Source organism: Neltuma alba, unplaced genomic scaffold (assembly GCF_004799145.2).
Source record: "Neltuma alba isolate B1F8T4 unplaced genomic scaffold, ASM479914v2 tig00011445_pilon, whole genome shotgun sequence".
Classification (NCBI taxonomy): domain Eukaryota; kingdom Viridiplantae; phylum Streptophyta; class Magnoliopsida; order Fabales; family Fabaceae; genus Neltuma; species Neltuma alba.
In genome coordinates this window covers 173,988-188,014 of record NW_021636126.1, presented here as the reverse complement: position 1 = coordinate 188,014, position 14,027 = coordinate 173,988, and the positions used below count along the sequence as shown (strand labels likewise).

At 34.9% G+C, this 14,027-nt stretch overlaps 1 protein-coding gene across 1 annotated transcript; it reads left to right on the top strand.

Moving 5' to 3' along the window:
• Positions 1–4,320: 4,320 nt before the first annotated feature.
• On the top strand, positions 4,321–12,713 carry LOC114713681 (putative GPI-anchor transamidase). Its single transcript, XM_028898352.1, has 10 exons — positions 4,321–4,342; positions 5,025–5,066; positions 5,146–5,290; positions 6,124–6,353; positions 7,180–7,237; positions 9,405–9,482; positions 10,935–11,023; positions 11,648–11,729; positions 12,298–12,494; positions 12,574–12,713. Exons 2-9 carry the CDS (start codon positions 5,041–5,043, stop codon positions 12,445–12,447), a joined length of 858 nt encoding a protein of 285 aa, XP_028754185.1. The 5' UTR covers positions 4,321–4,342; positions 5,025–5,040; the 3' UTR covers positions 12,448–12,494; positions 12,574–12,713.
• The last annotated feature ends 1,314 nt before the right edge of the window (positions 12,714–14,027 follow it).

Here is a 14,027-nt window from a genome sequence, read left to right as displayed (position 1 = left end):
TGCTAAAACTTAAGTTAATGCAAATTTTCACAATTTGGTTGCAATGATAGGTCTTCATTGGGAAATAACAACAATGTCATTACCAAGATAAAAAAACCAATGTGTTTTACAACGACTGTTTTTACAATATAAACAAAATATTCTTTCCTCTCCCCTTAGGATATTACATATGATAAGTTTGAACTAGGAAATTTTTCACTTTTTTGTTTAAGCACAACAAGGATCTCAACAGTTTGATGCTTCAATTACAATTACAATTCAATTCAAGATTTTGTGGCATAAAAATTAATTCAAGATTAATTATTTTAGCGTTGTTCACGTTTATAGATGTTTTTATAAGTAAATTATGATAAGCAATTTAAGCATTTTACAGTAATTCATTTCCTTCAATACTTGCTTGCTGCTACCCGGCTTCAATGACTTCTTGGTGGATATTGATTTTTCCTTTTCACCATCTTTGAAGAGTTTTCTTTGCGGAATCAATGAAGATTCTTTTTTCACGGCCTTTCTTCAATGAAGATTCTTTCTGCCATCACTACACCCAATCTTCTTACACTGAAGATTCTGCTGCCGTCCCCATCTACTTTGGAGCTCCAAATGTTAACCACTTACGAAGTTAAGCCGCTTGGAAATTTTGGCATTGTATGTTAAGGTCTGTGGCTTACGTCGAATATCATACTTGGGGAAGACGTGGTGTCATGGTGTGCTGGGCAATTATGGTAAAACCAGAGAAGAGAAAAGAGGATGAAGAAAGGAAGAGAAAGAAAAGAAGAAAAGAGGAGATAGGGGTGGTAGGAAAAAAAGAAGAAAGACAGTTTGGTCTTTTCATTAACATTTTATAATTATTCAATTTCTGACAACAATTTTGTTAATTCAAAAACCCAAATAGCAATTTTGTATATTTGAGGGGTTTTTTTTTGCAATTTTCCCAAAAGATTTAATTGTTTTAATTTATTATTTTTCTAAAAATTTATCAAATTGTATATTACTTTCACTCCTTAAGATATCAATAAATTAATTTGTGTAGGAAAATGGGCCAGTTCATTTTTGATGGATTGGACCTAAACCCATTAAATTTAAGATTCTGGAGTAAATAACAGAACATTTGGGTTGGAATTGCGAATTTTTTTTTTTTTTTTTTTGTTTAAACTGAAACATAAAGTAATGGTTAACGTGGAGGGAACGGTTATATGGAGGTGGTTTCTGCCAAATGGATAGATATGGGAAAAACTGCCGCAAGTCAAGATATAACTCTCCCTCTCAATTCGTTTTGAGAGCTTCTTTTTCTTCTCCCTCCGATTGCTCTTCCCGTATGTGTATTTGCTGTGTAACTAAGATTCGACTCTATCACTGGACCTCCGTGTGACTATCTGGAACTGTTATACATTTCAGATATGTCCAAATTCATCAATTTGAATAGATTAAGAAACTAAATAAATTATAATGATAATTTTAATTATAATTTAACAATTATCACATTATATTGCATTATTTAATTAAATTTATATATATTTTAGTCATTTTATATCTAAACATATTTTTTAATTAATCATTCAACAATTTTCAATTTTTGAGCATTTTTATAAGCATCAGGTGAGAGTTCGAAAAAAATCAGTTGGAATATAAGTTACTGCTCCTTGCTCAAACGCACCTTGCGTCATTCTCTTCAGCAGCCCTTCTCGCGTTGTCCTCGGTCGCCTCTCCTCTCCAACCGTTGCCGCCGCCGCCGCCGCCGCCTCCTCTGTCGTAGTCAGTCGTTGCTGTCATCTCTCTCGTAGTATTGTTTGTTCTCGTCTTCCCTCTCGTCATGTCTGAGTTCGTTCTCTCCATCTTCGATTTGCATTTTGCAGACTCGGCCCTTCATTCAGGTGAGTGACTAAGTTCGTTCTCCTCTTCGTTTGTCTTTGTAGTTTCCCACTCCCTTTGTTCTTGCTTAATTTTGATCTGTTGGTACACCTAAACAATTGAAATTCTAAACATATCTTGCTTAAAAAAATGGGTTCTTTGAAGGGTAGCAGATAGTGTAATGGGCGGCAAAGATCTGGGAATTTTAGTAGACCCAATTAGATTATTTGAATGTTTGAAGTCCTGGGCTGCTGTTCCTATCTCAGCTACAATTGCTAGGGTCTTCGATAACTGTATTTTGCAATATTATTTGTTTGAATGTGGCGAGGATTATATTATATAACAGGTTATACCTATTATATTTAATGTTATAATAGTCCTTCGATTCCTATCTTAGCTGCTTGATTTATTATTAATGAATTTCAATCTACGAGCTCTCTGAGACAATTTTATCTTGTTTTTAGCATGAAGTTATATGTATGCGTGGTGTTTTAAGTTCATATTACATTTGTGGCATATATAGCATTCAAGTTGAAGAGCAAGAAGTGGAACTATGACATAAATTTGGTGACTTGGGTAGCTGGTTTGCCCTTTGAAGAAGTTATCTAAAATGACCAATGCTCATGTATATTCAATACTAGATGTTTCTAATTTTATTTGACTCATTTATAAGATTTTCTGTGCTGTTCTCTTTTAAAGATGGGCACATTATTTAGTTGCTGTTGTATGGATTAGATTGGATTTGTTGTCCATGTAATGTGTCAATGGGTTTACATCATTCACTAGGGAAGAACTTCTTCCGAAGAAGGGTAAGGAAAGAGAAACTGATTTTGTGTATTAAAAACAATGATGGGTGGTAGTAGCTTTCCATCTTCCGAGAAGATGTATTGCATACTTATTTTGCTTAAGCACTTTTGGTAGAAATGGACCCTTGTGATTTTGTGCCTATAATCCTGGATGCCCTTTAGAAAAGCTATCCAAAATAATGAATGCAGATATTCAACTATCATATATGTATGTATATATAATTTAGTTGCTGGTGTGGATTATTGTTCCTATTTATATAACATACCTATGGTTTTATCTCATCATGTGAGAGGGGAGAGAAAAGTAGAGGACAAATGAATTAAATACAATGGTTTGCTTGACAGCTTGGGTAGTTTTCCACCTTATAAGAGATAACTAATATATAGAAGATTAATAGACTAGTAGATAGATAAATAACTAATAGATAATATATGAGCGAACCCACTGGTACACTTGAAATGGAGTTTTTCATTTAAAAAATGACAATGTCCATGTTTAAAACTTTTATAGACAACACTTTTCCTCTTCTAAGGTCCCTTTAATACGTTGGAATTATTTTGATGGAAAAGGAAATGAATATAGAGATGGATATGAAAATCAAAATAGGTAGGAATATGAAATTTATAAGTGTGATTGATATGTCTTGTAAATGAGACACAATTTTTAATTAAAGTATTTTTTTTTTTTAATTAAAAGACCTCAATGCTATTGGAAAGACCAGGAATCATAGCCTGAGCACAAAGCCGAGCAATCTCAAAGGTGCTGGTTAATTTTTCCGATGATCTTGATTTTATCTATTTGAATTTTCATATAAAATGCATTTTGCAAAACCAGTGAATAAGCTGATTACCATTCTCTGTGATCATGGTGATTTTTTCTTGTTTTCTGAGTAATCTATTTTGTTTCCCCCCTTTTTCTAAAGATTCTAGACGTGGGAATGTCTGGACCTGATTAATGTTCATTCTTTCTGGCCTGTCGTATGCCATGTCTTTCAATTTTTATTTTGTATGCAAATCAAATGCTCATCATTTGTTTTATTTTGGTGGAGTGCTTCCCAGGAAAAAAAAACATTTTTGCTTTAGAAATGGAGAGAGAATTGTGAACTTAGTTTTCATGTAATTGAGGGAAGAAGATCTGGCAGAAATTGGGAAGAAATCATCAGATCTGGCTGAATAAGATCATCATCAGATCTGTATCTTGTTGCCCTCTAATCTCCATCACCAACTTCTAGCTTGCCATATCCGGTCTGCATTTTTCTTTCAAATGATATCTGCCTCTTGCTGTGAAAGCATTTTGTGGAACTGGGTCCCCATTCAAAGCTTCCTGATTAGTTTCTATTTTTTGACCTCAATACTTCTCCACATTGGTTTTTTATGGATTCTCTGGGGGAATTATGTCATTCGCAGTTTGACTGAAGGATTGTAAAGAGCATCTGTTTTGCTGATATGAATGCTAGCAAGTCTGTAAACTCTGGCATCAATAACAAGTTTTGAGGCTATGATTTTGTTATGGAGTATTCAATCATTTCTCTCTTGATTCTAGCTAGGTTTGCAATTCAATTTTCCCTGTTTGATTGCTAATTTTTTGTTTGCAGTTACAGAAATGTTTCTTTGATATCTGAAGAGAAAGAGCAGAGTATACTCTATGAATTGCATACAATATTTGTTTTAGTCTGCACATCACGATTCTGGTAAGTCCAGCTTCCATTTTTAATTTATAACATAGCAAAATTTATATATCCTGTTTTTGTGGGTAATAAAACCCTCTTAAAGCGTCATACTAGTGTTTATTTTCGTGGTTCCTTTGGATTGTTTATACCAACTTTGGCAACATGAAAATATGATGCTTGCTCCAACTGACCTGGTTTCGGACATTGTGCAGCTCCAACTCATTTACTCCAACTCAATCATTTATGTTGTCATTCATGATTGGTCTGTTCATTTGATTTTATTTCAGCTAACAGCTTACTTTAGCTGGTTACATGGATTCACTGAATTATTAATTATTAAATTAATTTAAATGTTGTTCGAATCCAGTTTACTATCATTGTCACTAAAAAAGCAATCACTTGTTAGAACGCACCATCCCTTTTTGGCTGTATCTCATCTCTACAGCTTGTCTAGTGAGCTTTAATACTGACTTCCTTTTTGTTCCTGAGAACATAAACATTTTCAGCAACCTGTATTTTGGTTTAGACCAAAATTTATTGGTCTAGTGTGTGCATCCTTTGGCCCAAAAAATAAAAAAGATTAAGCATCAACAATGCTGTCTAAACACGTTACTAAGTCTTATAAAAGACGTTTTATAGCTATCACAAAGTCATTGTTTCATGACTGGGTTAATATATTTAATTCGTTGCTTCCCTTATTCAGGTTTAATTATCGACACATGGCCAATACACTTTCCTTATATAGGTAATATCCAATTTAACTTTATTTGCTTCAATTATACTTGGTAATGACCTGTTGTCACTATAATTTCCTTGTTAATCAGGACAGTTAAGCGGTTAGGAATTCCTGACGAGAGGATAATACTCATGCTGGCAGATGACATGGCATGTAATGCTAGAAACAAATACCCTGCCCAAGTTTTCAATAATGAAAATCATAAGCTTAATTTGTATGGCGACAATGTGGAGGTGAGTTTTCTTTATGCCTTTCATTTTCCTTGTTCACTAGATAGTATTCTTTGTGTTGGCTTTGGAATTGTCTTGTTATGAGTCTAAATTATATTAACAAACCATAAACTCCTGAGCCAGCTCTGGTTGTGGATTTGAAACTTCCGCATATAAGTAATAAAAAGTAGGAATATATATGCACATATATGTAGCGATATGAGCACATATGCGCACAAGAACAATATAATGAGATAGAAGAGTACAAAGATTAAGGAGAAGGAACTAATCTAACAGCAAAAGAAAGTAGTGAAGGAAATTCAGTGCTCATAACCATCCCAAACAACTTTTCCTTCTAATGTGTAGCCTTCTCGCTGTCTAGAAAGAGGTTATTGACAAATTCTGAACTCTTGTTGCTCATAATGCAGACATCCGAGGTCAAGGTCTTTTGTGGCCTTTGCATCTCACTACTTTTTAGTATTAATCCTACTAATACATAGCTTAAGCAGAGGCTACTCTTTTCTTTGATTCGCTAGCTATGTTTGTAGAAACTAAATGAGGAATTTGAAGAATTTGGGCACAAATATAATATGGCTTTATGATTCATTAAAATAGACATATGCAATTGAGTGATTAATAATATGCGTGATTAAGCTTGTGTCATGGAGGAGTTTTGCAATGATGAAGCTTGCCTGGTGAATCTTGTGCTGTAGTTAATATTGCCTCAATCTTGCATGAAATGTGTATATGTAGACTTCCGTCTGAGATGATGCTAAAAAGATTCATCACTTCCAACATGTTTTGGGGCTATACGCAATGTCTTTTAGAGGATGAACATTTTGCTTCTTAACTTTCAGGTAGATTATCGTGGCTATGAAGTGACAGTGGAAAACTTTTTACGAGTTTTGACGGGTCGTCATGAGGCTGCTGTTCCAAGGTCAAAGCGTCTTCTAAGTGATGAAGGGAGTCATGTACTTTTGTATATGACTGGGCATGGAGGTGATGAATTTTTGAAATTTCAGGACTCTGAAGAGCTCCAGAGTCATGATTTAGCTGATGCTGTGAAGCAAATGAAAGAGAAGCGTAGGTATGAAGTTGTTAGGATCCTGATTTGATTTTTTTAAGATGAAGGGGGAATAATTACGGTAAATCTCTTCTGGATCTTTCAAACGAGAATCTCACTTGATAAATCTCAGTAACCAGGGATAAATTCTATTAAGAATAAGTAAAGTAAGAGTCTCAATCTACACACCCTCAACAGCCGAATCAATGGAGAATAATTTCATTTAATTCAAATAATATTTATTTCTCTGGTATGTTGGCCATGAAGTCTGCCAACACATTTATAATGCAGAAAATATGATCAAATAAGAATGAAAAATAAGTAAATATCCCTAGAATCTTGGAGCTAAGCTAACAGAAAGAGACGTTGGTGGACCTAACAACCTAGAGTTCGCTTAGTCAGTTGATAAATCATTAATAAAACAAATAAAACATATGAGACTCATTCAAGTGTCCTACAAAGATGCAAAAACTGACTCAACCACTACTCCATTCTCCCTATTTCTTCTCTGGTACGTTAATGTGCTGACTTGGAGTCTTATCAGAAATTTATGCAAATTAATTTTGTGACTTTTAAGTTTGATTTTTGAACTTGATATTTGATAAAGTTTTGGATCAAGGGGTGGTTGCATGCTTTCTTGTATGGCTGGTTTCATATGCTAAAGTAATGACTAGTTTTTTGGATGAAGTTTTTGCTTGGCAAATGTTTTATGAAATAGACCATATTTCTAACTATGAAGATTTAATCTATATTTTGTGATTAACGTCATATTTAGTAGTTATTGACATCTTGTGACCTCTTTATGTGGGGCAAAAAAACTCAATCTTTTTGCTGATATGTTGTCTCTTAGGTTTAAGGAGCTATTGATAATGGTGGACACTTGCCAAGCTTCAACTCTCTTCTCACAGGTCTCAAAATGCTTTCTAGAATATGATTTTTAGAAAAATCAAACATGAATTCTCATGAGATGGATTTTTAGAATATTATGTGAAGCTTATTCATTCTCTCATTAAGAGGAGATGATATAGGGAATCGGTCAATCGAAGTATTAATTGCATGATGTTGCCTTTTTAGATTGTTTTTCCATAAGATTACTGTATGTCTTGTGTTTTTACTATAGATGCCTTTGTCTATTCCAATGGGATTTGTAATCATTGGTAAAAGAACTATGGATATTAGGAAGCTTAAACTCAGTATTTGTTAATTTGACTGTGATAGGGTGATTGTAGAAAGAAAGTTGAAAGAGAGAAAAATTGATCTCATGTGAATGCACCAAACTTCTTGCATCTTGGAAATTAATACGTGGAATTTTCAAACTTTTCTGGATTGTCACTTGTATTGTGGTTAAATCTTGGGTCTGGTTGGAGTTTATGGGGCTTTCTTGTGTGTATTTTTGCTTAGCAATGGGCGTCGAAAGGAAAAACTCATCTTCTTGAACTTCTGAAATTGCATGTCATTTCCATGCCCAAAAAATACATCAATTACCTAAGGTATTTAATTTCAAGCTTTGTCGCTAGATTTCTCTTTAGCCTTGTGATCTCATTCATATCATTACCCGTCAACACCATATTATCAACATAAACAATAAGAACTATAATTGTCCCCTCAGTGTTTAACAAATAGTTTATGTTTAGATTGGGATTGGTGGTAGCCCGAACCCCTAATAGCTCGAGTAATCCTCTCAAACCAAGCTTTGGATGACTGTTTTAACCCACATAAGGATTTGTACAGCCTACAAACTTGATGAGAATTTCCAACATTTCTCAAACCTAAAGGCACCTCCATGTACACTTTACATCTGATCATGTTGAATATTGGGACGTTCCATGTACACTTCACAAGCCATGCCATCACCATGTTATTATCAGCACACCATGTTTCAAACTAAGCACTGTCAGGCTTGGAATGTCCTAATATTCAATGGTAGGACAATGTCGCGTGAATACTAGGACATCCCAAGCCCACTGGAGATGGTTGTTGCCATTGAAGTGATGTGTGATCACAGCCTGGGAGAAGTAATCTGGCATGACACTGCATGCCCCGTGTAGTGACAATGGGTTCACTGCATGGCCTCTTGCATTGCAGACCCGATCCGAGCTCTTGTTGATGATGAACAATTGTCTCCATCGTCAACTTTGGAGGCTTGTGGGTGGTTGGTTAGACCTGCCTTGAAACGTAGGGAAGGAGCTCTGAATTTTATTGATAGAGCAACATTTTAGAGGAATAGAGTGGATAGAATACGATTTAATCCCTTGATGATCTCCTAGAATCTCGGAGAATAACAACAGAGATACAAAATAATAAATATGGATATGATATTGGAAGATAATCATTGAACCAATTAAAGGGCAAAACTAAGTTAACACGAGGGCCCATGTGGTGGCAGCAGGCCTACTTCCAACTAAGTCTAATAATTAACAAATTTAACAAAATCTTATCTAAATCCGTAACCACGTATCAGATTGCTTCATAGGTGTGGCTAATATTTGATGCTTTAGGATATGATATTAAAATTTTAATTAGATTTCTTTGCTACTATATTTACACAAAAACTAGATAGGGCGCATGACTTTCCTTCTCAAATACTACTATTAGCTTATTGCTTGTGTAGTTACTTTAATTCCATTATTTAGAGTTTATGAGACAAAATTACGGAAGTTGATGGATGGAGTTTTGCAAAATTCTACGCGAGATAGTTATATGTCTTTGTCATCTCACAAACCTTTGCCTGCTAACTAACCAAATGTGATGTGCTGGATTACATGTAGCGTATTTTGATCCATTTTGACTGTCATGTTGTGAAGAACAAGGGACATGGCTGTACCTAGTAAATTTCTATTTGCTTTTACTTTTAAGTTTCAACTCTCTGTTTACTATTGTCCTGGGCTGACTTGGTACACATCCTTTGCAAGTATTTAAATGTCCTGGTGGTAAAAGGCCAATAGGGCGCATAGATATGTCAAAGCCTGAAATCCTCTAATTCTTTTCACTGTCACGTTGAGAAAAAGTTGTCATTTATTTGTTCTGCTAATTTTTTTCCCTAGGTTGACTTGATCCATTTTCTGAACCTTACAGCTTCATTCCCCAGGTGTTTTGGCTATTGGAAGCAGCATGAAAGGAGAGAATTCATATTCACATCACTTAGACCCAGACGTATATCCATTTTCTAGTATTAACCATCTGCTGCATTCATTCCTGTTGTTAATGGCATTTAGATTCTAGACATAGGCCACAAACTGCTGTGGCATACTCCATAATAATAAATAATTTGAGGAATTGTATTAAAAGAATTTTTTAAAAAATCATGATCAAACAATTTTCAAGCAGTGTCATTACTTTACTAAGTATATTAAAACCACTCATGGGCCTTAACTCCTTAGACTTCTAAGTTGAATTGGTACTTGAAATGGTATCTAAGTCGCTATGAACACGTGATCTGAATTTGATCTTTTCTGTTCCACATTTTCTTGATTGAAATTTTTAGTTCTAGTCACAAGGAGCTTGTTCTTGTTTTACTCTTAAATCTCAATAGGCTTCCATGTAAGGTGTGTTAGAAATTATAATAAAATACTTACGAGTCTTCACTTAAGAGTGTTTGGCCGTCGATCAGTACTTTGTCATGATGCAATTTTTGTGAGATGCACAAAAAATTCGCATCTGGAAAACATTCATTTAGAAAGTTTTAAACGAATTAATGAACATGTTATAAGCTTTTGAGGTGAATTCGTCCTTTATTGTATAAATGTATGGCAACATTCAACCTAAGCACCAATTGACGAAAATAAAACTTAAATGTCCTGATGTTATTAGCAAGAGCTAAGAAAACATCTGAGTAAGTATCTAGCAAAGCTAATAAACTGAACGGACTATAGAGGGTGTGAATGAGTTTACGAAAAAAAAAAAGGAAAAGATCATTGTACTAGCAGTCAAGAAACAATGGCAATCATAAGACCAAACAAACGGTAGGCAATGGCAAAAGCTTGAGGTCTTGAGCAGTTGGCAAATTTCTCTTCACTTGGCAGTTCTGATAAAAATATGTAGGAGAGAGGAGTTTAGAGGAAGGTAAAAGGATAGAAGTTACTTGGTTGAGGATTTTGTTCTATGATGATTTAAGGCCTCTTGATCCTTTGATGGAGCTCTGTTGTTTAAAATCCTTAGTTTTATTGCTGTCCGTAGGAAATGAATTGTGATATTGGAGTGTTTCATTTTTTCTATTATTCTGTTTTATTGTACCTCATAAATGACTGAAGGATAGAATATCCTAATGAATTACTAGCCCGTCAATGGAGAGAGAAAAAGTAGGGGAAGATGGGAGCATATGATAGGTATTCCGCCATTTTCACTATAGTGATTGCAAAATAATAGCTACCACACTTATATTGCATGGCATGGGAATGATTATTGAGCCTGACGAGTCTTGAGTTTCAAGGCAGGGTTCCCCATTTTCAGTCTAGCCTTTCGTCCAATATGGCTAGAATATGGCTACTTTTAATAATGTTGATCCTTCCAATGTTATTGACATGGTTCGTAACTGTGAACATTTTATTCTTGAATTTGGTCTATGATCAGGACAACTAAAATTCACTTGTGTTTTATTTAACACAGGTTGGTGTTTCAGTTGTGGATCGTTTTACATATTATACTCTAGCCTTCTTCGAGAAGCTAAATATGTATGATAATGCCTCCTTGAGCAGGTAGACCATGAGGTGTTTTTTGGGAGTGCGAACATGACTTCTTTTCCTTGTTATGAAGTGTTTCTGTAGCCTCTGTTTAATTTTCTAGTCTTGAATGATCTTCTAATTTTGACGAAAGAAATCTGTTGAGAGATCAATATAGATGAGGATCATTTTGATTTTTCCCTCAAACCAATATGGAAAACAATGAGTTTCAATTTCTATGCTACATGCATCACCCAAACTTCCAAATACTGGAAGATGAAACTGAGTTGGGTCTTCCAATTTGTGACATGATATTGTTTTAGTTCTATTGATTACTGTTGTCCAAATCAAATATTTGATTTTTAGTGGGTTTTACATGTCCAAATGGATTTTCCAGGAAAGTTGAATTCTGTTTTCATGGTTTATAATTCTATGGTCTGTGTAAATGAAAACAAAAGTTTAATTAAGGTGATCGACTCTCATGTTGTGATCTTGGTGAATCCGCCTCTCCCCTTCTCTATTATGTTAGTAAAGATAATTGGTACGGGTTGCTTGGGGGCATATCAAGAGAATTGTGTTGCAGTAGGTAGAGCATTCCAGCGTCATACTCTTTTGATAGTTATATTGCTAACTTGGGGATATTTTGTGTTTATTTTGCAGCCTTTTCAATTCATTTAATCCAAATTTGTTGATGTCAACCGCATATTATAGAATGGACCTATATCAACGTAGTTTGGAGGAGGTAATAATTTTATGTTCTTAATTTAAGGCAGCTGAACTTTTTTTTTTAAATAAATATATTGAAATATTTTTTATGTAGAGGAATTTTTATTAACATTATTTGTTGAGGGGTTACCTACATAATTAACAGATGTTTACTCTGTACAAACTGCTGCTACCTGACATTATTTTACATCTCATGGTGCATCATGGGGTGCAAAACATCAAATAATATTGGCTGTGAATATTGTGTGTATAGTTTCTACCCAACACATTTTATTTTTTTAACTTAACTCTACTCAGGGGCTTATTGTTGAAATCGACTTATAAGCTATTTTCCTGAAAGAATAATAAAGCCATGAGAATCTTGTATACTTCCGTAGGATATGCGTTGTGGTTGCAAGACAGATCTCTTAACAAGATAGACGCGTAAATGCTATACGTGACAGAAATCTGCATCCCGATAAAGTTTGTTTTTGTGTGCTTATGCTTCTATGTAGTAGTTATTACCCTGATGTGGTGAAAATGAGCATTAATCAGGTCTAATTGGGAAGAATTCTATAAGGATGATTTTTTTCCCTCCTTGTTAGGTACCTGTGACCAACTTCTTTGGTTCTGTAATGGAAACATTACATACTGATTCAGCATACAGTTCCCACAGGAGTATAGACGTTGGAGAAGCCAAAATTAAAATGTGCACAGATCAACCAATCTCTCTGGGAGCGACCGAAGAATTTTGAGAAACATGGATAACAAGGATCAAGTTAGTAGTAACTTAAGCACTGAGGTGACTATCATATGCGCCATTAGGATTGGCACATTATTTTGTGCATAGCATTTTTCAAGAGAATGGATTTTCTGTGCAGGAAAATTCACGGCATATCTTTGGACAACTCTGGAATTCTATTGTCAGCAAAGCGACCACACCTGAAAGCGTTGATGCATTTGTGTGCCACTCCCTTCTTTTAATGTTTGCTTTGTTCGTAGTTTCCACATGGCTATCACGCTAAAGGGCTGGAACAACGATTTTGAAGTTGCTCATGCATGCCTTTAATGTTATGGTTACTGGGTATGCGATTTTCTAGGAATATGCTTATAATTGATGGTTTCAGAATGGGGTTGAATTCAGAGGAAGCTGCCTCATGGTTTCAACCTATTGGTTTCTCATTTTTTGGTGCCTTTTTCATGCTGTGGTGCGACCCTGTTGTTCTGGTTATGCATAGTTCAAAGTTTTTTGTATATCTGTTTCTAATTGAAATGGAATTCAATGGACATATGATCAGAAGATTCACTTGAAGCACTTGAATTTCAAACTATTATTCCCGTGGGCCCTGACAAGAAGCTAGAACGGCCATGATGGTTTTGTCAGTTTTTCGTTGTAAAATTTGATGTTCACGGTGGGAGCAGGTAAACTTCTATGGTCTTACGTTTTCTAGTGAAAATTTCTTGATGTGAAGTAAATTTTAGTATGAATTTAAATTACTTTTCCCCCCTTAATTTTCATAAGCCTCAATTTGTTTTTCAAAGTCTTTGTGCCTGTTTGGCAAGGCTTTTACTGGGCTTAAAAGTAGCTTATTTTCATTACAAACCTGATTGGGAGATTGTGGATGTTTGGTTGGGCTTAAGTCCAAAATTAGCTTATCTGTTTTAAACGGTGAAACGTGCGTTACGTCCCAAGTTAGATTATCTAGCTTATTGAAGAGCTTATTCGTGCTTATTACTATTGTGATGTGTCAGAATCTTTATTTTTCTCTGACTTCAGCCATATTCTCTCATTTCACCTCTTTGCCCCCCCCCCCACTTCAGAGCTCTTTATTTGTAACTTGTTTTTCCAAATTCAGAGTTATTTTAAATCATTTTAAATTTAAGATTAATTTCTGTAAAGCTGTTAAAATTAAAACTTCCTCACCTAACATGATAACTCGAATAATTTGATGTTCACGGTGGGAGCAGGTAAACTTCTACGATGGTCTTACGTTTTTCTAGTGAAAATTTCTTGATGTGAAGTAATTTTAGTATGAATTTAAATTACTTTCCCCCCTTAATTTTCATAAGCCTCTTTGTTTTTTCAAAGTCTTGTGCCTGTTTGGCAAGCGTTTACTGGGCTTAAAAGTAGCTTATTTTCATTACAAACCTGATTGGGAGTTGTGGATGTTTGGTTGGGCTTAAGTCCAAAATTAGCTTATCTGTTTTAAACGGTGAAACGTGCGTTACGTCCCAAGTTAGATTTCTAGCTTATTGAAGAGCTTATTCGTGCTTATTACTATGGTGATGTGTCAGAATCTTTATTTTTCTCTGACTTCAGCCATATTCTCTCATT

Coding starts and splice junctions, on each gene's coding strand:
- LOC114713681 (XM_028898352.1), top strand. CDS start 5,041: ATGGCCAATACACTTTCCTTATATAG. Junction 5,291..6,123: donor TGTATGGCGACAATGTGGAG/GTGAGTTTTCTT, acceptor CTTAACTTTCAG/GTAGATTATCGTGGCTATGA. Junction 11,730..12,297: donor ATCAACGTAGTTTGGAGGAG/GTAATAATTTTA, acceptor CCTCCTTGTTAG/GTACCTGTGACCAACTTCTT.